We start from the raw sequence: 27,916 nt of genomic DNA on the forward strand, positions 1-27,916 counted from the left end.
ATATTTATCAAACTGTGTGATTCATATAATTTGATTAATTGTACACTATTAATAATCATAAAAATAACTTCATCCAGAATACTGTTTACACTTAAATTATCATAATCACAAGAAGTTTTATGGCCAATTTATGTACTTAATTTTATTGCAGAGATGATAAGGTATCAATAAAAGACTAAAAATTAAAAAAATAGGTTAGAATCAAATTATAGGACAAAAGTAGAATAAAAACATGGGTTTTGGGAGAAAAGTCAACAATGTAGCATTTCTTTTAAAGTACAGCTTGTTCATTTTTAGGTGGATGATTATGAATATCAACTCACTATGTTGTATAGATTTCTTTGGACACATTAAAATGAGAATTAGCAGGTTTATTTTTACATAACAATACTTATAGTACTAAGAAATTATCATTTTTGCAAAGAACTCAGCTTGTGATAAAAATTTTAGGTGGCAATTTTAGAAAGGAAAAAAGTTTACATAGTGTAGAAAATCATTTTATAGACCATAAAAGCAAAAAAAAAAAAACTACTTGGTAACCTTTCACTTCCTCTCACTGAGCTTGGGGAGATAATTGTGCTCGTGTAATCTCCAAATAGAGATGGATAATCATGTCCTAGAGTTAGAAAGAAAGTTAATTCATAAAACCTTATAGTAATTATAAAACATTTACACATATATTTTGTTGTATAACTTTATAAATTTATCTCCCATGACCATCTCATTTGTTCTTATATCCAAAAAATAGTGACTTAGTAGAGGCAGTGCTATCTCCATTTTGCAAATAAGTAACTAAAGCTTTAATAGAGATTGAGGCACTTGCCAGAAAAAATTGCTAGTAAACCAAGGAGCTGATTTCAAACTTATTTTGAGTCTCAATATAATTTATTTTGGACTAAGTTAGAAATAATTTTTAATTTGTTTTTATTTATTTAATTATAGTTGACATACAAATTATATTAGTTTCAGGTGTACAACATAATGATTAGACATTTATGTAACTTACAAAGCATTGGGTTGTTGGAAAAGTTATGACACATTTTTGCAATGAAAAACAGAAAAAATATGTCATGACTTTTCCAACAACCCAATATATACATACATATATATATACATATTTTAATTATATATAGATATATAGATATATATTTTACTATAACACCGAAGCTGTCTTTTTCTACATGTTCTGTTTGTAAAACGGGTACGAAGAAACAAAAAGCCTTTTTGGATGTTCACAGAGGATAAAGTAAGAGATGTACTTTAAGGAATGACTCATTTGACTGCGTAATTATTTCTGTGAACAGTCCTGTGCTATGACAGTATAGATAGACAAAGGCTCATGGCGGCCTCTTTTTCCTTCTTCCAATTATATTTTATAGCACAGCCTTTTTTGTTGTCGTTGGTGGTGATGGTAGTTTGTTTTTAAACAAAGTTAACCATAGGAAGATAAGTTAATAATAGCTACCTTTAATTATATACTTACCAGACACTTGCTGCCTCTCCTGGATATGTTACACAAACTAATTTAATTCTCATAATCTTGTCAGATCAATAATTTTACTAATCTCCTTTTAGAGGTAAGAAAACTACGGTGGTAACTTAACTTGATCCAGGTGACAGGGTTAGTACACAACTAGTAGACCTTTGAACTCCAATATTAACTGCAATTAGTACACTATGCCCTCTCTCAAAGACAAGTAAGTTGTCCATGTGGTCTAGCAAATACTGAAATCTGAGATTATTTTTAACTTGTAACATCTTTTGAGAAAATATAATCAGTTTAAATTTGAAGGAAGCAGATTAAAAACAACCAAAAACTCAACTGCATCTTCCCTCCTCTCTCATCCCCTGGGTACATTCCCTAATTTATATTTTAAGGCATAGCTCATACTAAAATATAGTTTAGTCAACTTTCTCATGAGAGGACAGATGAGTATGGATTAATGGCTACTTTAGTTATTGATTGCAAGTCTGGCTTTAATTGTACTCTGTAGCCATTTTTTATTAAAATAAAATTCATGCTCAGAATACTTTTTATTAGGAAAAAAAATGAAAGAAGAAAAATCCAGCAGTCATCATCAGAAAGTTTAAACATCCAGAGAGAGAGAGAGAGAGAGAGAGAGAGAGAGAGAGAGAAATTCTTATAGTTCTTTTGGTTTTTAATTGTCTGTATTCACTGATGCTGTAAAGAAGCATATACTTAGTTTGCCAAAACAAATGAGTTTAGAACATTTCTGTACATCCATTTGTTGTGTTTCTTATTTTATCATCTGTATTTATATGCAAATAGAATGCTTTCTAAATGACTTAAACAAAAAGATGGTTGATGGAAGGGAGTGGAGCTGCTGACACTATTTCTAGTACAGAATTCCATGTTATTTTTTGCCTTGTTTTGAGAACGAGGTGTCTGTACCTGGCTCCATCCCAAAGAGGATGGAATAGAGAGGTTTGCCTGAGCTCAGTGCTTTCTCTCAATCACTTCTGGGGGCCTGAATGCGTTCTCCCTGTTTGATGTGGTTATTTTAAACATCTCCTGCATGCATTTTGAATGTAATGCTCATTCCCTTTATAGCTCCTGAGGTGAAAGCCCAACTTCTTCAGGAAGCATCTGCTGGGGAGACAGCACTGCACATAGAAGTCTCCCCACAGTGGTTCAGAGCACCTGCTAGTTCACAGAAATCTTGAAGCCCTTCCAGATCCAAATATCTCACATTCAAGTCCATGTGGGAGAAAGCAAGCTGGTTTAGTTAAATCCAAACACTAAAAAGTAGAAATGACAAGGAAATTTCCCATTTGGTTCATGATTAAAGTCATTTGAACAAAGCTAGTGCTAAACTAACTTCCTAAATATGTAACACCTTCCGTTTTACTTTCTTCGCCTCATTCATCAAGCCTGCATTCGTGCATGCACTGTTCTTCATGTGAAGATGAGACCTGCCTAGCTCTCAGAATGCTTGTGTGAGTGTTCAAGAGATCATGTATTCAAGTATTTTCTTTTTTTTTAAGTCTACTTTTCAATCACATTGTTCAAATGATCATCAGTCAATAGTTTTTCTGTTTTTTTTTGTTTGTTTGTTTTGGTTTTGGTTTTTGTCTATATGGTAGTTTGTACTATGTAACTTGGTTAAGGTAGACTGTGTTTCCCAGAAGTCCTTTGGTATCAGGTTGGATTGGCAAAACAGGCAGGCAGAAGTGAAGCAGCACTTATTTCTCTCTGAAGGTCTTTGAGGCTAGATATGGTGAAGGACACACAGAAAGGCAGCCATCCAGTGGACTCAAGCTGGCTCTCACTCTTTTCCACTCAAGTCCAGATCTTCCTGACCAGAAGTGACCCCAAGCCCATAAGTGAGGCTTGGCTGCAAATTCTCAGAACTGGTAGCTATACAGAAGCGACAGCTTTTCATAGACTTCTCTAACCTGCCTTCTCGGTCTCAAGCCAGCACTTGGATATCTGTACGTGCTCCAATTCATCCATCTATGGCCGTGTTTCAGGAATGCCAAATGGTGTCTTTCCTCCAAATCTCCCTTCCAGACCTATACCTCTTAACTCAGAGTCATCCTTAAGCAAATGGAATTTATTATTATTCTCAGGACAAGATGATGATAAGTAGACTTCAGTAACAGGCCAAAAATAAAGTTATTTTGCCATTCACACTGTTGTATTTTCTTTAGTTATATAGTACAGGCTCTCTTTCACTCCATCTATGCTTATTTTACTTAATAAATGTTAATTTATATGTCGAGTGATCTACAAATAATGTATTGAAACACCCTAAATGTAAAAACTTTTTGGTGGTGTCCTTTTTAAACAGAGATATTTATGCTTACATGGAAGCTTGACTTAAATGAATCAATGGAAAGAGTAAGATAAAGCAATTTCTGGTATTATAGAAAAGCATAGTTTAATTATAAGTTAAAATAAATGATTTTCATGTTTGAAATTTAGAGATTAATCCAAAAATAAATTTTAATGATTTTCTATGCATTAGAAATGTTAGATTTTAAATCTTAAAAAAAGACTTAAAGAATTTAAATTGTGCATTAAAGTAAGATTAAAAGGTATGAATTTACACTATCACTTGATCGTATTAAAGTAACCATGTTTTAGGAATTAAGTATAGTTTTGTATGGGGGAAAAAAAGCCAAGAAAATCTTTAGAAAGCTTTATTTTCAGGATTTATTTCCCTCTGATTTATAATATTAAAAATATTGTTGAAGAATATAGCCTTAGATAGTAGCTGACAACTTTCAATCTCTTACCCAAGATATTTTTAATATATCTTTGTTATTGTAAAGAAGTACTAGAATAAAATATACAGGAAATAGATTTATTTTTCTCACAAAATAAGAAGTCAGTGTTATTTGTTCTTGACACTACATGAGAAGTAAAATATACCCAACATGGCATAATTCCCATTCTAAAAATAATTGTACATGTATCATTAATATTACTAGATACTAATGCAGTTAAACCTGTAAGTTACTGAACCTCTCGATACCTCCCTTTTTTCTTGTGCAATGGGCATTATGATAGTACTTGACAGTACCTATCTCAAAAGGTTGTTGGGAAACTTGAATGAGAAATATATATAATGCGCTTAACAATAATATCTGGCAGATAATATTGTTAGTATATTATTATCTACACAACAGTATTTAACTGTGACCTGAAGAAGTGCATGTTTACATAGATATCTCTTTAAAAATATAATTTTAATTATCTATAAGGTGTGAGTACTCTATTAAATAACTGAGGCTCTTTGGACAAATTGTTGATTGTGTGGATGTACCTCCTGCACCTCTCAAAACAGGGGAATAATAAGAATAGTTTCTGCCCCAATGCAGTTTTTTCTATAATGGTAGTAAAATATAATTCAAAAGATTATATCAACCATAATATATATAATATTATCTGGTAAATAATATATAAATTATATCATAAAATTTACATTGACATATGTGAAGATGCATCTATATCTATATATGTATATCTATATCTATATCATCATCTATATCTCTGATATTATCTACTGAATAACTGGCATAAAAGACATTAAGAAGAGCCTTAAAAACAAAGGCAAGTAGAGACAGGATAGAATTTTTTCTGTTTCCTTTAGTCTCTGTTTTAGTTCCCTTATTTCATTTTGGCCTTGAAGCCAGGATATCAAACCTCTTTTTTGCATGCAGAATTAGCATGGAGGTTATATGGGGTTCTGAATTTTAAAATTTGTTTCTGTATTCTTTTGAAAGTTCTCCTGTCAAATTTAGAACTTTGTGATGCAATGAAAAGACAGCTGTAAATGTAACTAGCCAATTCCTGCATAGGAATATCATTTTCACATGGTTCAGATTTGAATCCAAAAGAAATTACACTTTTTTTCTTCTTGTATTAATTAGTATCTTTAATAGGAACTTTCATTAATTAACATGTCTCAAGAAAAGCTGATACCTTTCCATAGAGCTAAATAAATCCTGCTGTGTGGAATACTGGTGATAGTGCTAGGCTTGTGTTTCTGGAAAATGTTGTAGGGGATTAGAGATATGAAAGGGGAAAAAAATCATCCCTAAGCAAGCATTGGCTTTTCTTCCTAATAGAACTTTAAAAAACTAATAAATAACCTAAATATGCTAATTTCCACTAAACTCTCTCATGTCCAACTTTCATATTTAATCACCAAAGGAGAGAGTATCACCAACAGAGTCAGAATTATTCCAACATCAGTTTGATCAACTAGCAGCTCACAAAATAGGACTCATTACCCCCCAAATAAGGAACCTGCCTAATGTGTAGTAATATAATTTATAAAGGAACTCCTTAAAAGAGTTCAGAAGTAAATGCAATTCTAATAGGAAAGCACATTAACTACTTTATGCCTGGGTTTATATAATTAACAACTGTAAAACACTGAAATATTCAGGCTATTTTCTATACATTTCCAACAACCAGATGTTTGGAACTATGTATACAAAACATTTAGATGATTGAAAACATAAGCATCTGTCATGATATTTGTCATGGTGTGAACACAGCTTCTGCTGAGGAGTATATTTTTGGTACTGCTTCACTCGTCTCCCTATAAAGTAGGTAATCTAGATGATTAAAAGAGGAAAAAAAAACACTTTCAAGAAAATCCATGTCATACTCAAGATATATTCATTCTTGAACATTTTTATTCAGATTATTTTGTTGTCTGTACTTAAAAGGGACCTTAAGCTCACTAGCTATAAGAATGTTCCATTTTGAAGTCGAGAGTGGAAAAAACGGATCTGTTTGTGACCCTAGAATTGTTGCTTCATCCTGCCCCCATTAATGACTGCACTGCCTTTATTTACTTTGCCAACCTCTGTCTCACACATGCATTCCTCCATCCTAAACAGTGGAACCCCTCACTCTTGCTGCTGTCTTCACTCTAAGAATGTACATATAGTCTACCACCATGGCTAAGAGTTCAGGCCAAGTGGCTTTATTCAAGATACAATCTCACAGTACCTTCATTTATTCACCAGTGAAATGAGGGTAATAGGATCTGGCTCATAGCATTACAGGAAGGTCAATGGAAGGTGACTAACAAAGTGCCTGGCACATACGAGGCAAAATAGTTAATGGTTTTAAGTGGTTCCTGAAGTATAGAGTTAAATGTTGTAGTTCTTTCTTATTTCAAGTAGTTGTGAACCCAGTCCCCCTCTGCCCACAACTACCACTTTACTCGCCTCACTGAGCTCAGTTCCACACCTACTGACCCAAATTGCTTACTTAGTCCATCCTGTATCTCCCACAGCAGTTTTGGTTTATGCCATAGATTTTTGCATTTAATTATATTTTATCATAAGTTAATGCAGACATGACGTTGCTTTCCAAATTAGATTGCAGTTTGGAATTTGGATATACTTTTCCATATTATCCCGTCTTCTAAAAGTATCTTAATTTGTGCCTTTATTCCTCTACTCAACACATATTTGTATTTATTGGCCATTATGCATAGGCCTCTGGGATATACAGAAGTAACCAAATAGAGACTCTGAATCTTACTTTCAGCAGGGAGAGAAAGAAAATAATCAAGTAAATAGAAAAGATGTTTCATGAGAGTGTGGAGAACAGTTTTTGCTACTTAATACATTAGATAATTAAGTAAAAGAAACTAAGGAAGATAGGGAACAAATTATGCAGAAGTCTGAGGGAAGAGATTTCCAAGTGGAAGTAACATAAAAAGCTAACTTCCTGAGGCAAGAACATGCTGACTTGTTGGAAGCACGTCTAGAGGACCACTGTCTGGAGCTGAGCAAGGAGTGGTGCCAGTGCCAGCAGAAAAGCATCAAGGGAACAGGTTACATAGGACCAGTGGTCACTATCGGGAATTGAGTGTTCGTTATGAGTGAAATAGGAAGGCTTGGAGTTGATAATCTGATTAAACTCTAAAAAGTTTATTCTGCACTTGGTGGGGAGAATGGACCTGTCTACCAGCATCAAGGGCAGAGGTTAGAGAATCTCTGGCAATTATTCTACAATAACCCAATTATAACAACAATTTAACTATTATATATTCACTTCCTGTTCTGCATGATGGTTATTCATGAATATACTTTGTCTCCCTTGCTAACTTATAAATTCCATATGGGTCAGGATTACAAGAGATTTATATTTTTAGACATTAGAATACTTAAACTAAGAAAAAAGTTTTTGGTGCCCAAAGAGTTCAAAGCTGAATTATCACTGCTTCCCATCCTTTTTTTCTCCCCACCCCCATACCCTAATACCTTCCTTCTTCCCAGGATTCCTTCTTAATACAGATATACATATCAGACAGTGTCTCTTTATATTGTAAAGGAAGAAAAAATAGGGTGAATGTAGAGGTAAGAGAGATAGAAAACATACTGTTTATTCTCAAGGAATCGCATGTGTGTGTTTGGCCTGTTTGATATATTTTTATATAATCGCCTCATAGTTAACCTTACAACTACCTATACTCTATATAAGTATCTTATGATTTTTATAAAACAGAAATCCATGACTCAGCCTTACTATTTCCAATTTGTAAAATTCCATATATGGTAATTTGAGTTACTTAAGTTTTAACTCAGTAGTGTACTTTGAGAATAATTCTACAGCAATCCAAGGAAGTAATACGATTAAAAAAAAACCAAATGATTTCTTTTTTCTTAGTCTCATTCAAGGGTCTTTCTAATGTATATCTTTAAAAGCTTTGGGTTGGGACCAATAACAATTATGAAATATAATTCTCTAAGCCAAGGAGATATAAAGGGCTTTTTTCATTTTTTCAGTGCAGAAGTTAACTTCTTTTCTTCTGTGACGGCCCCTGACATGCCGGAACAGAGGAATAGTGCTTATGATAAGACCAGGAGTTATAATTCAGATTGGATCGATGAAAGCTCTAGTGTCTAAGGCTAGCTAATCTCAGTGGTCCTCTGATACCCCCCAAATAAAGGTAAAGTTGCTGCCGTCTCTAGGAAAAGGGAAATGGCAGGCAGAGTGTTCAGAATCAGACTTTCATGGTAAAATACCCATTAACAATTAATTTTCTGCTTCCCGTGGAATAGGACAGGTTAAGTAGTTGGTCACATTCGGTAAATAAGAAATTACTTGCAGTAATTTCTGCAACATTCTAATCATCTTCCCATTTCTGAAACCTATTTTAAAAGTCTTTGATCTACATTATGGTAGAAAGGATACTGAATGTAGAAATATAAGACTGGACTATAAATTCAACTTTGCCACTCGCTAATAATGTGGCTTGGGCAAGTCACATAACCTAAACATTCCAGCTATTTTCTAGTGATGAATTTTCTAGTGATTTCATGGCAGTCAGTAGCCCACAGAGTTGTTATGAGCACCGGATAGGATAATGTGTGAAGGTCATGAATGCAGAGGTCACACAATAAACACTTGATGAATCTAGATAGTAAATACAAACAGTGGAATTATCACAGTCCTCGCAGTGGAATTTCAGTGTTCCATCCTATAACAGGACAAATGTGATCTTGTGAAATGGGAAATATGTCTCATCTATGTTGTTCCTTCATCATATTAAGAATAACAATACACTATCATTGTTCAATTTTATCATTAAAGTGGGTTTTATTTTCTTCATTAAATATATAAGGAAAAGCTTTTCAATTAACAATGACCTTTATCACTTCTACTAGTTTAGATTCTGTAGATGGCGAAACTGACTGCAAATTAGATTCTGCAATGTACCTTGTTTCTTATTTTTTCACCCACTGATTAGTTTCATACAGTTGGCAGCAGCCTACCCTGTTGAATTCAGCTAGCAATTTTGTAGCAATCTCAAACACTGTGTTCAATCCCCCAAGGTGTTCTGTGGAAATGCTGTCAAACTATTTCGATGTATGTGTATTTTCATTCTGTAGCTGTGCTTTGTACTCATTTGAGAGAACCAGTCTTTAATTTGTATCAGAACATTTCCAAGATGAAACATAGAATTCCAGGCCTCAGCAAAATCACTGACATATGACCACAGCCTTCTGTTTAAATCTTGATGTGCCAGACTTCTATTAGATCCAAAGCTATAATATATTTTTGAATCTCGTTGTAAAATACAACTTTGAATAAATGACTTCTAATTTGACCTTCACATCTACTAATTGTCATCATGGTTGCCATCATCATCTGGCTCCAGTTTACTTCCCAGTTTCATCGCTCATCCTCCCCTATATCCATGCGTTTTTGCTCTTCCTTGAACTGCCTGATGCTCTCTCTCACCTTTTCTTGGTGTTGTCCACATATAGCAACTCGGTCTAGAATGTTATGTCTTCTACACCTCACCTCTTTATCTCAGGCATTTTCCATTCCAGAAGCCTTTTTCTGTACCCCAACAACCTTTCTGAGTCAAGTAACCCTCTTTTGTCTCTCATGAACCTTTAGCCTGATTTAATACAAATAGTTTTCTTAATGTATAGTAGTAAGTACATTGTTTGGTTGTCTTCCCTACTAGGCTAGTTTTGGAGAGCAAGGACAATACTTTTTTGAATCTATAAATAGATTCTTCATAAATGTTTATTACGTAAATGAATGCTTCCTGGAAAAACTCTTGGTCAGTTTATTGAAAAGGCAGTGAGAATTTGCTACTACAAGTATTATATTAAAATAGCTCCATTTAATTACCACAGCAATATTATCAGTAAAATGCAATTTACAGTTTCAGTGTACTGGCTTACCACTCTGCAAATGCAGGCAATTTAAAAAATAAACACATATAGGATACTATTCTATGCTTTCTGCATCTGGTACATTATATTCAGAATTGGGTTAGGTTGAACCGGGCTGACTCAGAGACCTTTCTTACATCTTCTAATTTCAAAGAAAGAAATGTGTTTTAATGTTTAAAATTATTTGAACTCATTTAACCTTTTTTAAATTGACTTGTCGTCTGAACAGAATGAAAAGGGATTTTGACTGGGTTTGAATTAAAGTGCACATACATACACACACTTAAAAACAAAACAAAACAAAACCGTTGGGAGATATTGTTTCACGTTTGTATTGGGAATGGAAGACGTACCAGTGTGTTCATGTTTCCTGTGTTTATTTATGTCTGATGTTTCCATTTGATGCAGTGCTCTAATTCAGCATATGGAAATACAGTCAGAACAAAGATAATATCTCTCATTTTCATTGTGATTTATAGTGTCCCGTCTCTGGTCATTCCTAGGTGTTATTTGGAAGATGGAGCTTCAAAGGGTGCCTGGCTGAACCGGTCAAGTATTATTTTTGCGGGAGGTGATAAGTGGTCCGTGGATCCTCGAGTTTCAATTTCAACATTGAATAAAAGGGACTACAGCCTCCAGATACAGAACGTGGACGTAACAGACGATGGCCCGTACACGTGTTCTGTTCAGACTCAGCATACACCGAGGACAATGCAGGTGCATCTCACTGTGCAAGGTACGCATTACCATAACTGCTGTATTGTGAAGGACTGTGCTTTGAAATGTTCAATATTAAATATCAAAATGTCCCAGAAGTACCTGACAATGTTGAAAGATACGTTGTCATTGTCTTCAGGGATTTATGTTCCTAGCTTCCACTAAGCGTAATGGCTATTATAGTCATACAAATCCCCACTTACCAAGATAAAAAATTATCTATTAACACCACATTATGATTTTTTTTTGTCTATGATTCACTTTGTATCTTCCTTTGAGTCACCCTTTCAATAAATCTTTGAGAATCCATGATTGATACATTAAAATAAATATTTGATAACCCATGATGGATACATTAAAATATTAGAACTTTTTGAAATATGGATAGTAACTCTTTAAAAATAATCCTCCAGCTCTCCAACACTCTCTTTCCATTCAACTTCGGTTTACTTTGATTTGAGTCACAATGAAAAGAAGCAGCTTTCTAGAAATACTTTATATAATATAGAGTAATTGAAAAAATATGGTACACAATGCTTTATGCTTTGATGTACTTATAGTAGATCATAAATCATGCTAACTAACTTACAGTCTCTAAATACAAACAGAATCATCAAATTATATTATTTTTCTTGCACACTAAAATGTAAGAGCATATTTATCCTGAACACAAATACTTTTCAAGAAAAATGCAATTATAATGCTAATAGAATGGAAAATGTATATTTTTACCCGTGCGTTTTAGATTAATCATGTGTTGGTGGCATAGAAATATGCTGTAGAACTCAAAATGACATTGTAGCATTTCTAAGTAAAATTAATAACAAATTATATGATAATGTGGTGCCAAGGAATACATGTTTTATGTCTAACAAGAATGTTGAGTAAGCAAGTTATTTGTATTATCTCTGAGTTTGCGCTTCAAATAATTAACACTAAGTATTAATTTAGGTACATGGCTTACATCTAGAAAAGATTGTTAATCTATAAGTTTATTAACTGAGCTTTATTTCCTTACGTAAAGGTAAACCTGAATTCAATCACAGCTTCGATTACAAATACACATTTTAACTTCGTGATAAAGGTTAAACTTATTAATTAAACAATTAACTCAAAGGAGAAAAGTATATAAATTGAAGAATGAATCAATGAGTTTCCTCAATGGTTTTTTCTTATTACAGATCATTGCAAGCTATATAATGTCCCTTCTTTAAAAGCATATGAGACTATGGCAATTTTAACCAAAGTCCATCTTTATTCAGAAATTATCCAGAGATTCCAGAGGTCAGGAGCCTGTCCATCTTCAAAAACTGACACGAGACTACAAATCACCAACACATTTCTCCTGTTATCCAGGCCTAATCCTGTTTTCTTGTTTAGTTCAGTGCCCTTTGAATTGAGTTTCTAGCTCAGAGACTACAAAAGATTTTTATTACATGAGGAAAAGTATGCTAGAACAATAGTATATTTGAGTGGCTTGACATACAGTCTTTTTGCTTCTTATAGGTTTAAATAATGTATTCTGGACACTAAATATATGCCTCTTTCCTTTTTTTCATTGCCTCTTATTCCATGTTAGGCCTATATTTTTAAAGCAGACTATGGATATATATCATCAGGCATGTATTTAATTTCCATAGGCTTTCTTTATAGCTTTAATTACATAGATTGATACTCATATTTTTAAAGCTATTACATGCCTTACTCTGGCTTTTTTTTTTTTCCTGGTCATTTGATGATGGTGAACTTTTGAGCACCATTTCAGGAAGTCCATTTTAGAAATGCACTTCTTGAATGTTTTATCAGTATAATATTCTGTTCCTCCAGAAAAAGAAAATGTGTCTTACTCTTTTGAAAGTATATGGTTGGGTCAAATTTAAAAGCTAATAATTTTAGTGTATTTACGAACATAATTACTTACTAGAATTTGATTGACATGTGAGCAGTTTTCCAATTACGTTAATAAAGTTCAGGGAATACATTAATAGGCTTGTCAGTCAATTCAAGAACTAAATAAATGTCATAAAAAGTCAACCCCACTTAAGCTACATTTCCTCTCAATGAATGAAAATAAACTGATGTGCTCATCTTTTCAGTCTCTAAATTTGTTGGGTTGTCTGATGCTCAGGTGTATTTGAATAGTTTTGTTCTTTGCCCAACAATTTGTTAAGTCTTTATTCACCAAGATAAAGAAACTTAGCAAGTGAAAGAAGACTATTAATCACTGATGTCAAAAAAGCATTGGCTGGTGAAAACAAAGCTCATCTTTAATTGTTGCAACTATGTACTCAAGGGAGCTGCTTAAAAATGAAATCATTTGAGAAAGGGGGTAATAAAAGGGATATCTTGCTAATGCAGACATTGGTCATGGGAAATTTGTTGGTCCTATTGATTTCTTAGAGCTATTAATATCAATGAATGGCGCGATGAGGGAGAAAAAACAGTGGAGTGGGAGTTGGAAAACCTGGATTCCAATCCTGACTTTTTTCCTCATGAAATGGGTAAATATCAAGCCTCTCTAAACTCTTGTTTTCGGTTTTCTCATTTGAAAGATGAGAACTCAGACCAGAGGAACTTAAGGTTCATGCTAGTCAAAACCAAAAAGTCAGATGACAAAACACACAAACAAACTAAAAACATATTGTGATGATCTGCTTTTGATTTGAAAGGGAAAAAGTAATTTAAGATAAAAAAAATGAAAAAATATTCCACAGCGTTTCTATAATACTTGCAAACTGATCTTTTACACAGAAGCAGTTAGTATTCACTCTGTAAATATGCTTTATTAATCTCCATGTTTTTCTTTCACCAACTGAGCAGAATAATGTATGTCATAATGGAATTTGAAGAATGTGGTAAATTGGAGTTTTGCTTTGAGGGGGTGGAAATTAGCTAATAGATTCGGTGAAAAAATTACCTATATAAAATACAATGCTAATAAATCCAGTTACCTAATTGTTCAGTGTTTCAAATTGTGTGGTGCAGCATTTACTAAGAGCAGCCTTTCTTGTTCACAAGTATAAAAATGTGCAAAGCTAGACTACTTGTTATGAAGCCAGAGGTTTCTATTACAATACTGTAATGATAGGAAATATGAAATGTAAATGCTGTCCACTCAAATATGACAGGGATGGTTTCTACTTTAAGTTCATGTTTAAAGTCTAGGTTGTTTACAGCACAAAATAGATGCTGATAGATGTATGGCTAAATACTGGGTTGTCGGAAAAGTCAGGATGTATTTTTTCTCTGTTTTTCGTTGCAAAAATGCATCATGACTTTTCCCACAACTCAATATATACACAACCACCTCAGCCAACACCTTGATTGCGGCCTTGTGAGACTATGAACAGAGGACCCAGCTAAGATGTGCCTGGACAGAAACCGAGATACTAAATATCTGTTGTTTTACAGACTTTACACACACTTACACTCACACACACAATATAAGGAATATTTATCACCCAACTTGTACCCTTTCAGGGTGATATACTCTAGGTTTTCTCTAGGAAGAGTAGAAGGAGATTTCACTAGCACATCACTCTATGACTAAAATAACTTCTCAAGGGTATTTAACTTACCCAGGGTATTCTGATTTTCTCAGGGCCTGTGGCATACCTAGCATATTTGTGACAGATGGGGTACTACACTTCTCTTTCCAAGGATGGGCTTGTGGAGTGTCCTCAGCAGACAGCATTTAGTGCTCAGCTCTTTCAAAAATAGCCTTAGCTCTACAGAGATACCTTGCCCAAAAGTGAGCCTCTGCTGAGAGTAACCAACATGTGATGACTGATTGAGGCAGGAAGTAGAAATGCCTCCACCTTTCAGCCCAAGATAGGATAACTCTTGACGGCCCATTTGGCTCCAGAGCAGCTGAGGCTGTTGACCAGCATGCACTGAGGCTTAACTTTTTGCTCTGTTCAACCCTGTCTTCTTCTTCTTCCTTCTCCAGGGATTTATCAGAAGGATATCCCCTAATAAATATTCTGCACTGTAAACTCCATCTTCTTTCAGTGCCTGCTTCCCAAGATCCTAAACCATGACAATGTTAGATCCTTGCCTCTGGCTTACTCATTATTTTGAGAAAGCCTTTGTAAAGTGGAAAGACAACACATTCAAACACCATTTATTTTTAACATTCTGTTTTATATTGGAAGGCATTTAAAGTGGCTTCGAAAGAAGTATTTAGTGCACCAAGATAAATAGGAGAAATCCGAAGCAAACACACTATAAGGTAAGCAGAGGACGATGCAGTCAGAGGTGAAGTTAGAGCATAAATCCGTGACATGATTTGGATATACTTTTAGAGCTTGGTAAAAAATTTAGTTCTAAGATTTCTAGAAGCCAACGCAGAAAGAGAAACAGGATTAGTTATTCATTTCATGGTCCATAAGGTTAAAACTTATATTTCTTACTCTCCTGATCCTGTTTACTCAGAATGGAGAAGTATTGCTACTGAGTCATCTCAGAATATCACTGCGAGCTGTAAGAAACATCTCAACAGTGAGTGTATAGTCCTCACGGCACTCATAGGATTGTTTCTTATAATACCTTTCAATATAACAGGAAGTGCAAGGAACTTAAAGAAATTTTTAATTAAAAATCTAAAAATAAGTTTAACACGATGCTAGTTCAATAACAGTGAAGTAGCTTTTTAATTATTGCTTAATCTATGAGTAAATGTTCGAACCTAGCCTTCCTGCATCAAACCTCCACCAATATTATTTCTCTCAATAGGGCTTTGAATAGAAATGTATGTACAAATATTTCAAAGTTATACTTACCAAATGAATACCTGGGCAGCTGTCGTTTTATGTGGTCACAAATATAGAGTCATGTCCTTTAAAGACCAGCACATCTTAAACTAATGTTGACATCCTTTTGATGAATACTAAAGCCTTAACAAGATACATCCTGAAGAGGAAGACACCACATTTCTGCTCCAAATTGAGCGGATGGGCAGTAACACAGCATCACAAGACATAGGCCTCCCTTCCTCTAAAGACCTAAAGGGGAAAAAAGCTATGGTCAGAAAAGCATGTCAAAATACCACATACATTAGAAAATTCAAGCCATTGTTCTGCAACAGGAAATATTTCAAACTTTTCAAAAAGCTACAAAATGAAACCAAAGAAAAATTATCTGCACTAGGAAAAGTTTTACAGAGCCCATAGATGCCAAAATGGTCATTGCCTGAAAGCAATCATGGCTCAGGCCTAGGCCCTCAGAAAGGCTCCCACTGTTTTTGTTTTTGTTTTTCAATCTCTGTGTATACCTGTGGGGAGATTAAGATTATATATAGGAACCCAATTTTGGATATGTTTTAAAACACAAAGAAATGATAAAGACCCAGAACATGTATCCTTAGTATTTTTAGCATGGAAACAAATAACAATCCACCTGAAATAAAAATGGTTCCTTAAGATAATGCTATTACATTATTCCCACCAAATAATATTTAGTTTTCAGGAACGTAACTTTATAATATACCTAAAAGATAGAATAAAAATAAAGTATATTCTTTTAATGATTATTTTATTGAGATATAATTGACATATAACATTAGTTTCAGATATACAACATAATGATTTGATATTTCTATGTATTGTGACATGGTCACCACAATAAGTCTAGTTAACATGTATCACCATACAGTTATATAGTTTTTCTTTTCTTTTGATTGTAACTTCTTTTTTTTGTTAGTTTCAGATCTACAAAACAATGTAATAGTTAGACATTTACACCCCTCACAAAGTGATAACCCCCTTACCCAATCTACTACCCGTCTGACATCATATATAGCTGTTACAATTCCACCTGACTCTATTCCTTATGCTGTACTCCACATCCTGTGACTATATATATATTAAATTATAGTTGACATTAATTATTATTCAGCTTCAGATTCAGGTATACACCACAGTGGTGAGGCACCTATACCGTTCATGAAGTGGTCTCCCTAATAAGACAGGTGTCCATCAGATACTTTATTTTTTTTATTATGATGAGAAATTTTAAGATTTAATCTCTTAGCAACTATCAAATATACAGTACAGTGTTAACTATAGTCACTATTCGGAACTGTAAGAGTTCCCCTGGTGAAACCTGAAACTGGCTTCAGTGCTTGGAGGGAAAGGAGAGACTGCAGAAAGACGCAGAGCACTCCAGATTTGTAGGTGGTAGGTTTAATAAGCAAGGGAACTTAACACATGAGGCTTGTCTTAAGTGACCACAAGAAGAGATCTCCACACCCACCTGTCAGAATCTTAAAAGTTTAGATAGATGCTTTAATGGGGTTTAGTGAGGTATCCAGTTCAGATAGTGACAACAACACCAGAGTCTCAAGTCTGCAGTTCTTGTAACAGCTGCTAGTGTTGGAACAGTGCGGGGAACATGCATTCCAAGGATGGGAAAGGGTAAGGACTTTCAGAATGCCTGGGTCCAGCTTGAAGGTCAACCTGTCATCATGCTCTACATTACATCCCATGACTTCTTTACTTACAGCTGCAAGTTTGTACCTTTTTTTATTATTATTGTGAAATATACATTTTTAAAAACACAGTGCGATAGTTATATTTTTTACCCCTGGAAGTGACAACCCCCCTCCCCCAATCCGCCGCCCCACTTCCCCCCTGCAATATCATACATATCTATTACAATTCCCTTGACTCCACTCCCACCCTTCACCCGTCCTTCCCCTCTTCATCTCTGGCAAATACCAATCTGATATTTGTCTCCACCAGCTCAGTTTTTGTTTTTTGTTTTAGGAAACAATTATGACTATCTGCGAAAAAATGACTTAGTTTTTGTATCATCCATATCTTTATTGCATTAACTAGATAACGGGCCAATTTCTAAGATCACCTTATGTGTAATGATATATATGTATTATCTATGTATAAGGAAACATCATTTTCTCTCTAAAATTAGGTTAAACGTGATCTCAAATAATTGAGATAAAAGTTGCATGGAAAAGTGTATACATACTCATTGTCATTCCCTCTGCAGGGATTTTCTACTGGTTTGGCCATAAATAATTCTTTGCTCCCCCCAATTCAATGGGAGTCAAACATACTGAGCTCACACAGAATAATCAATACCTGAATGCTGAGCAGTGAGTCACAGACCACCTGAGTAGATTATACGATGTAAATAAGGTTGTATGATCTTTAGAGATTTTCCCCACAATGATAATCGTAACATTGGAACCCTACCTAGCCCCCCTCCCCCTGCCCAGTTCTCTATTTTTTTTAGTCTGAAATATCCAGATTTGCAATTTAGGAAGAAAGGAATATATAAACATTTGGAAACATATGCCTCATTAATTACTAGAACTGTCATTGTGTTCTCTAAGTGCTTTATCCAATGGGAAACATTTAATCTGTTGAAATATATGAGGTAGTATTATTGAAGTCCAAAAATATAATGACCTGGTATGTAAACAGTTTAGACCAATTATGCCGAATTTGCGAAACTTTGGAAAAATAAGTTGTTTGGGTATCATTCGTTATCTAGACTTCAGGAAACTTATTTCTTTGAAGACACCTTCACAGAGAAACTCAGGTTCACTCATCTCAACTTATATGGGATAGGCATTTATAGGCAGTGAAGTATTTCATAATAATTCTTAAAATGAATGCATTTTTCATGGGGCTACTTAGTTTTTAAAACCCCCCCCCCAACTACCCAGACATCCCAGCCTGGCTAGATTTGCTGTGATAACATAGCAGTGTGTATCAGGACAGGTTCTAGGAAACTATCTCACTTTTATCTGTGAATGTATTAACAATCATTAGATTATTGGTTTACCTACTAAGGTCCATAGAAATAGTGTTAATTGAACTATTTTTAGTGAAATTATCATTGGAATATTGGTACGTCTTTCAGTATAAACATTTTTCTTGTAAATATTCTTGCTTTTTTTCTATATATAGTGTTTAGAAAAAGTTATAGCCCATTATTTTTCTGTGATTGATTTAAAAAGCAGTAGCAGAAGAGAAGGTAGATTTCAATGAATACTATTTTTCATTGACAAATATTTTTTTTGTAAATGCAGTGATCCTATTTTTCTAACCAAAAATTAGTACATAAAGTTTTATATATAGTCTAATACAAGATCTAATATTAGAACAGTACCGTACATCAAAACTACAAAAATCCATAATGTACTGCCTACTATACACAGAGGGACCAAATAAGTTGATGATATTTTCTTGTAAGCTTTCAACATGCTGTTATTTGCAAATGAAAGAGAGGTAGGAAAGAACAAGAAAAATAATACCGATATCGTATGCTTCCATCTGAGTCACCCGTTTTTCCTATAGAAGGAACACTCATGAAAATTACTGCTGAACTTTGGGAGTTGATAACAGCAACGGGAATAATGTTGGAATTTAAATAAGCATCTTTGCTAACTACTGAATTACACCAGCAAGAAAGGTTCTACTTCAGTACCTCTGATCCTCTCATGAGTTAGATGAGTTTTTGAAAGGTGGCAGAAGTAGGACAATGGAAGCAATGAGTTGTGTAGCTTGTGGTCAGTGCTGTTGAGGAGTAATTCTTCCCTACTTTGTCCTTCCCTTCAAGTTTTACATTTCAGATCATGTTTGCAAATGTTGAATAAAAGGAACCTGAGAATGGAGTGTATAAGAAGAACAAAATTTAGCACTCATTTTGAGACCAAGTAAAGCAGCATTTTTGGTTTTGGTAACATGGCATTTCAAGTAAATTTGAAAATATTTTCAAGTAATTAACCCTTTAAGCAGAATTTGCTGCCCTTTAAAAGTCCCTTCAATGATTAATGGATATTTATAGTAGTTCTCGAAGCACCTATTTTGATACGTATCTCAAAGCTTAGGCTGATCACATTTTTATTTTCCTGGCAGTAATTCTTAGTTTTGTTTTATGTGTTGCATTTCCAAATAGTTAAATTTGTTGCCTATCTTATCGTATCTTTACTTTTTCCAAAAACAAAGAAAATAACTATGTGAGTAATATGTGTCAAATCCCAATGCAATGTACACTATCAGTATGAAAATCTCTCTGTAAGTAAAAGATTACCGAGCTTGAGCTGGTCCACTTATTTTGAGAAAGCCTACAAGTAAAATAGAAGTCTAGTGAAATAATTTGTCTTCTCCTTGGAAATCATTGCAATAAGATTTGACCTGTAAAATAATTTTACTGTTTTCTTCCTCAAATTATGTGTATAGTTAAGAAATTACTACCAAGGCAATTAAAATGCTGTGTTTTCATTAACTGAATTCTAAATGGCATGCCCCATGTAACCTTTATGTAGGAGAAAGATAAAATTTAGCAGAGGGGAAAATTTGAACCTGCTGATGATATTGTTTATTTTATGATTTATAGCAGAACAATAAGAATTAATTAGGTGTAGTCCCAAGAGGAAAATGGACATAATTAAGATTGGTGGCAAAGTTCAATTTGCAGAATCAGAGTGATTGTACGTATGCCCCAACATCTCCCTGCCCCACACTACTTCACTTCTCATTTCTTCAGCATCTTCTGGTTAGTGATCTAGGGAGAGCAGTAGAGAGAACAAGAAAGGTGGACCATGCACCCGCACTTACCTGACATGGCTTTCTAACCCAAATTAGTAGGTTTGCATCTAGACCAGTGGTTCTTAAACATTCTGTGGACAGGAACCCATTTTAAAACCTGATGAAACCTGTGGACCTGCTCTCTAGAAAAATATACAAACCCTTCACATTTTACAAACTTCTTCATGTGAATAGAATGCTCATCCCTCCTAAATCTATGTGTGGACTCCAAATAAGAACCTCAGTGAACTCTTTGAGGGTAGGGACTAGGTCTTAATCCTTTTTGACTCCCACACAGCCAAGAAAGTGCTCAACAAATGTTAGGGACTCCTTAGAGATTTACTGGCTATATATGTACATATTTCTTTTCCCTGGCTTTATGCCAGTCACTTTGCTTAAGCTTTGACTTAATGTATTGACGCTATCTTTAGGGCATAACACCAGGAATGCTGACATAACAGGAAAAATTTTAAATTAAAAGGATTAGTTAGGCTTTCATGACTTAGGTTGCTTATTTTCATTTCAGGTCGTAGCATCCTTATCCTCTGCTAATCCCCATGTTTTCGGAAATGCAGAATAGTGATTGCATGTTGTAGTGAAAAAATAATAAATGGGATACCAACATTTTATGTATTTTTTTTCTCCTAGCAATGCTATTTTGAGAGAAAAAAAAAGACTTTATATGGGACAGTGTTAGCTACAAAGATTAAATCCAAGATTTCCTAATGCCAAACCCAAGTAAGGGGTTAATATTTTAAAAGGGATAAAAATAACACAATTAGAATTTCCTCTCATGTATTTCATTCAGTTTTTCAGGTTTTGATTTGAACTAGTTGGCAGATGGACACATTTTTAAATTTCAGGTTGAAGACTTAAGGAGGGACAGATTTCAGAGGTCTTTATCAGCACAGAGTTAGGCAACTCATGTAAATTGTTTTCTCTGTGCTTATAACCCTTCCATTTAAAGGTAGTTCATTTTAAAAGTACACCTAAGATGATTGAGTTTAAATCAAGTAATACTTGCATAGTTCCACTTTAATTCAATACTTACTTCGTGCAAATAACTTTGCTAAAAGTTGCACATGCATTCCTCCTTGTGGTAAGCAGAACAGTGGTCCCCAAAGATGACCACATCCTAATCTCTGGAACATATGTATATATTATGTTACATGGCAAAGGGAGATTAAGATTGCACATCACCTAATCTTAACATTATATCATCTTGGATTATCCAAGTGGGCCCTATGAAATCACAAGGGTGACTCATAGTGGAGGCAAAGGCGGAAGATAATCAGAAAGAGACATGACAGGTCAGAGTGATATAATGAAAAAGGACTCAACCCACCATTGCTGGCTTTACACATAAAGGAAGGGGATCATGAGCCAAGGAATGTGGGTAGCCTCTAGAAGATGGAAATGGTAAGGAAATGAATTCTCTACCAGAAACTCCCGAACGGAACGCATTCCTGGCAATACCTCAGTTTTCACTGAGAAAGCTTGTATTGGACACCTAGCCTACAGAACTATAAGATAAATTTGTGTTAAGCCACTAATTTTATAGTAATTTATGGCAGAAAATAGAAAACTAATACACACATAGACACACACACACACACACACACTCACTCAAAAATAAAGATGTCTTCATATACACCTAGGACAGGGTATTTCTCAATCTTGGCACTATTGACATTTTGGACCATATAAGGATCGTGTGTGTGTGTGTGTGTGTGTGTGTTTGTCTGTGGTAGAATGGGAGGAAATGTCCTGTATATTGTAGAATGTTTTGGAACACGTCTGGCTACTATAGGTTGAATGTTTGTGTTCCACCAAAATACATATGTTGAAACCTAATGCCCAATGTAATGGCGTTAGGACCTGGGGCCTTTGGGTGGTGCTTAGGTCATGAGGGTGGATTCCTCATCCGTGGGATCAGTGCTATTATATAATAAAAGAAGCCCCCAGAGATCCCTCCCTCTTTCCACGGTGTGAGGTTGTAACAGTAGAAAATGGCAGTCTAAGAAGTGGGTCCTCCCCAGACATAGAATCTGCAGGTGCCGTGATCTTGTTCTTCTCAGGCCCCAGAACTGTGAGAAATGAATGCTTGTTGTTTATAAACCACCCATGTATGGTCTTTTGTGACAGCAGAATGAATAATTTAAAATTTGTGGTAGAATGAATAGCTACCAATAGCATTCTCTGGTTGGGGCATCCCAAAATATTGTAGATATTGCCGAATGTCTACTGGGGAAAAGTCACCCCAGGGTGAGAACCACTGAACTCGTAGAGAAGACAGACACATGCTTTAATTCTCAATGCATGGCAGGTTGTGACAAGCTCCATGTAAGGGTGGATCTTACCTATCTGACTTCCCTACTCTTAGTGAATAGAGTAAGGGCTGGCATGTAATTGGGGATAAAATAAATATTTAATAAGTGATAAACAAAATAAATATTTAATAAATGAATAAAGTCGCTTAGAGTACAAGCTAGCCAATGACCAGATACAATTCTTCTGATTTATTTATCTCATTTAATAATGGTTTGAACTACGTTTCCCTTTGAAACTGGTTAATAACGGTGTTCTCCTAAATAGTTTAGTGTGGCATAGGCATTAATTAGATTGACCTCAGGTGACATCCAATTCTGATATTTATAAAGTATTTGAATTTGGTTAAGTGTCTCCATTTCTTTAACACTCATTTTCATTCTCTGAGAAGTAAAAAGTAATACCTAACTCTCTAGATTGCTGTGAAATTTTGAAAAGACCCTTTAGGTATAAGAGAAATTTCTCCAAGTATCTGATTCAGAGTAGGTATTCAATATCTGTTACCATTGTTCTTTTTCCTGTGAGCTAATAATGTACAGGTATATCTCTTCTCTCTCTGTGTTTGAATTAGGATATAATTGAGATTTATTTCATTGATTCCAAGTGATTTTTATTTAAGAATATTGATAATAAAGTTAATTGTAAAATATTAATACAATTAATTGCTCCTCCATCCTGTGGAAAAATTCCATGTGAAAAGATGTAATAATTTTATACCAGTGTTAAGGTTTTGAGCTACAATCATTGGAAAGAATTCTATAGTTTTTGAAAATTAATCACTACCTAAAATTAGGTAAAATATATGGTGACAATCATTTTTGCCTATTAGATCTCAGAGTCTTTTTTTTGTACTGCTTTTGCCATGTTGTGTATCACGGAGCTGGCTGACCCCTGGGGTTGTATTCCCAGGCTGCTATGGAGTTGTGATTTCTGGCAGAACTCACCCAGTGGGAGACACTGGCAAGAGAACAGGGATAGGTGAAGGGAGAAGTCAGGACACTTTCCCCTTCCTCATTGCCACAGGCAATGTCTCCTGCAAGCCCGATCTCCTCCTTTGCTCTAGCTCCTGCTGGACCGTCCATTACCCCAATGACACAGCTCGCACTGGGCAGTCCTATGCTGTGGCTCTAGTTCCTGATGAATAGTCCTGCCCTCTGAGCTCTGCTAATAATACGTGCGTGTAGGAATGTTAAGGGCTACTTGTTACGAATCTCTGAATTTCCTCTTTCACATGCTTTGGCTTCCTAGCCCTTCATCACTTGTATAAACAACTCCCTACATTAAATCCGTTTACATGAAATACTTAGATTGGGTCCTATTTTTTCTGACTGTATCCTGACTGATGCAGATTTATTTCCCAAAATTTCAAGTGTTTCCTACTTGTAAATTCTCACAAGAGATATGTTTTCAGCTCTATTTTCTATGTAGGTAACCATTTCCTATAATGATAATTACTTCATTACATTCTGGAAAAAATATATATATCTCATTGCTGAGTATAAAAAGCAAATTCAAAAACAAAATTTAAAATTAATTACACATATATTGGGATCTCAGATTTACTAAACTAATTATCAGAAAGTAAGATAAATTAGGGAGAAAAGATAAAAGTATGCATAATCATTAAATGCTGGCATTTATGTGAGCCTTGGGCTTCTCTTTATTAGTTTTTTGGGTGCAATTATCATTAACATTTCGCTCGCGTCTTTAATGAATATTAGAGTCCCATATACACAATGGCATGAGTGGAAACGGCAGTCTTTCATTATTCACACAAACTGTAACTTTAAGAAAAATAACATACAGACAGGCTGTGGAGTTTGGTTGTATGTTTACCTGGGAGCTAACAGCTGTCCAGAAATATTCTGGGCCTTGATTTTTACAGTTGCACCTGTGCCTTGTGGGGAAACAAATGAAAAGCAATTTGGAAATCTTCTCCAGTAAACCAGTTCCGTGACTTTGAACACGAACTCGATGCAACCTAGGCACATTCTTGAAGCATTTGTCTTGTGCTAAGCATTGGTCTAGGTGTTAGGGAAAGAAAGATCCAGAAATAAGGATTAGTTTTTCCCTTCAAGGAGCTTACATACCAGGGTGGGCAATACTGTAATGAGGTAAATGAGGGCATGCAAGTTAGGTCAGGGTTAGGACAAATGTATGGTGTCTGACAATTAAGTTCATGAACTTGTTGCAATGATGTTGTTAACCTTTTTTGATATCAGAGGGATTATTCATTATGAATTTGTACCAACTGGACAGTTAACCAAGTTTACTATTTGCAAGTGCTGAAAAGGCTGCGTGAAAAAGTTAGACAAAAATCACCTGAACTTTTTGCCAACGATGCATGGCTCTTGTATCACGACAATGCATCAGCTCACTGTCTGTGAGGGAGGTTTTAGCCAGTAAACAAATAACTATATTGGAACACCCTCCCTACTCACCTAATCACCTAATCTGGCCCCTGATGACTTCTTTCTTTACCTGAAGATAGAGGAAATATTGAAAGGAAGACATTTTGATGATATTCAGGACATCAAGTGTAATATGATGACAGCTCTGATGGCCATTCCAGAAAAAGATTTCCAAAATTGCTTTGAAGCATGAACTAGGTGCTGGCATTGGTGCATAGCTTCCCAAGGGCAGTACTTCAAAGGTGACCTTAGTGATATTTAGCAATGAGGTATGTAGCACTTTTTCTAGAGTGAGTTGGTGAACTTAATTGTCTGACCTCCGTATATGCAGGGTACCTCTAAAGGAAGTGGTCGTCTTTTTATGGATAGTCATACCCAGCTTTTGGAGAGAAGTAGTTGGTAGAGAGAGGGGCTTGAGGTTTGATTATAGGCAAGAACTGATGGTTAACTATAGGAAACTGCTTGGAAGTTACTGTTAGTGTGCATAGTAAATCATTCAGAGCTGCATGAGAAGCCACTTCAAGACCTAGAAAGTGCCAAGTAAGCAGTTGGAAGTATGATGTCCCATTGTCTTGATCCATAAAGGCAAATGTAGGTTGGGGGATTGGCAGTTTGGGAACAGGACCAGCTCTCAGATTGGGGGAATGGCTTCATTAGAAGATTGCCACAAGACGTCCTTTAGGAGTGATGCTGACTAAGAAATGCTCAAGTGCGCAGCTCCTGAGAGATCAATATGCTGTTGGAGGTTGTTTGAGCATGTGAGAAGCAATGGGACTCTTGGGGAGCAGCTGTGGGAGGCTGTAATTGCTGGGCTCCACTGCTGACTGGAGTCATTCATTGCTGAGAGGAGCAGCTGCAGCGAGTTTGAGCAGGGAGCCCTGGGGAGCCACGGCTGGAAGCTTCCCCAGATGAAGAAGCTGTCACAGGAGCAGCCGTTATGAGTGTCATCATGTGGAAACCTTAGAGCTATTCTCCCAGCTCCATCATATTCGCAGTTGGCAATGATGGAAACACAGTCTTACATAGATAAAGAAATGATGAGCAATTGACAAGATTGACAACATATGTTGAGATTTTTAAATAACAGATTTCCTTAATCTCAGACACAGTCTTCCTTGGCTGGTATGGTATGACTTGGTTTTTTGTTTTGTTGTTTTTTGTTTATTGAGGAACTTTTTAACCCTAAAGAATAGCTTTACAATAGCCAAAACAAGGTGGCATGACTTTAAATGAAGGGATTTGTTACCTATAAAATCCATGAGAGTATATGCAAAAATTGGTACATTTTGATATTTTCCCGAGATGAATGACTGTCATTCATTTTTATTCTGTTCTCAAAGCTCTGACACTAAGATAGGTTAAGGCATCTTCATTAAGAAGCTAGAAAAGAAGGCCAACCAACAACTGGTAACATCTATCAACTTACCCACAAAAGCCTTGTTGCTTCACTGATGAATTTCTATAATAACCATGTTGAACACTATCTGGCATTACTATGAGGCTGTACTCTTGAAATATTGTATAAGATAATATACCCATGAGCATTAATGATTCAATTTGCTTCTGCTTCTTTTTGGACCAGGGTAGGCTCAGTTAAAATGGGGGAATAGAAGCCGAATAACATATATTTTAAAATTTTTTATTTGGGTGAAACAAAATTATGATATAGGGACTGGAGAAAGAAAACCCAGTTGGAAAAGTATTGTGGTAGTCTACACTTGAATGAGGCTCTGAGAACTAGTGTTGATTCTATGGAAATCAAAGGACCAGTGTGGAGGTAGAGATGTTGAACCTGTGAATATGAGCACTTTGATTTTTAAATTGTAATATATCTAATAATATTTTTGTTTCTTTGAAATCTTATAATGTTGCTGATTTCTGTCAAAAACACTCCATCCAGAAGAATTCCATGTGGATTAAGCCACATGGGAGTCAGTTACCCTTGCTTAATAGATACTTCATTGCTGTGGGTTTTAATCGATAAACTTGACCTTCAATCTTTGCCTGTGATACAATCTGCTCTGAGCAAACAATGAAATGAAGTGAAGTGAGTCAGGTTTGGAGTGTATTAGTGAACTGGGGTTTGAGTGACCAAAAATGAAATGTCAGAATAGCAACACAAAGGAGAAAACTCAAATTTTTAGGTTTGGCATACTCATTTTTTTTTTTTAGTTGTAGGACACCATCCTCTCTTAAAATGAGCATTTTTAACAGAAAAGCTGTGTATTTTTCAAAGTAACATGAATTTACCCTTGAAACTCCTGACCTCCCAAAGACTCTTTGAAATTGTTACTTTAAGTCTGCTCTGGACAAATAAAAATTGTTCTCCAAGGTATTTATTTAGCTAATGAAAATGCCTTGCAGAGCAGTTGAACAATTATTTGAAGGGAGAAAACATTCCATGGCTCGTCCATCTCTCACGGAGAGCTGTCAGCTTTACATACCTTGAAGTGTTATTCCCATCTCCGAAGGAGACACTGCCCCACTTTCTGAGACTTAGCATGTGGTTGGGATTATGGAAGGCCTTTGAGCTCGAAGTTCACACAGCCCACTTGTCTTTGACAGTATGACATGTTCCTCTTTGAACTTCACAGTACACAGCAGTGAGTCCTCCTTAAAGGCAATCTAATTTAATCTGCGCTTTCTGAAGTGTGGTTTGTTATCCATTTTGGCTACTACCAGACTACGGTATATGACTTACTATTTGCATTTGCATGTAGT

At 35.3% G+C, this 27,916-nt stretch overlaps 1 protein-coding gene across 2 annotated transcripts in view; it reads left to right on the forward strand.

Moving 5' to 3' along the window:
* Positions 1–27,916, forward strand: part of NEGR1 (neuronal growth regulator 1) — an 836,867-nt gene that overhangs the window by 325,653 nt on the left and 483,298 nt on the right. For both annotated transcript variants that reach the window (XM_019653229.1, XM_019653230.1), the window contains exon 2: positions 10,689–10,921. In XM_019653229.1, the coding sequence (XP_019508774.1) occupies positions 10,689–10,921 (233 nt within the window). The remainder of the gene's footprint in view (positions 1–10,688; positions 10,922–27,916) is intronic.

The sequence above is a fragment of the Hipposideros armiger genome, unplaced genomic scaffold, assembly GCF_001890085.2.
Source record: "Hipposideros armiger isolate ML-2016 unplaced genomic scaffold, ASM189008v1 scaffold_200, whole genome shotgun sequence".
Taxonomy (NCBI): Eukaryota; Metazoa; Chordata; class Mammalia; order Chiroptera; family Hipposideridae; genus Hipposideros; species Hipposideros armiger.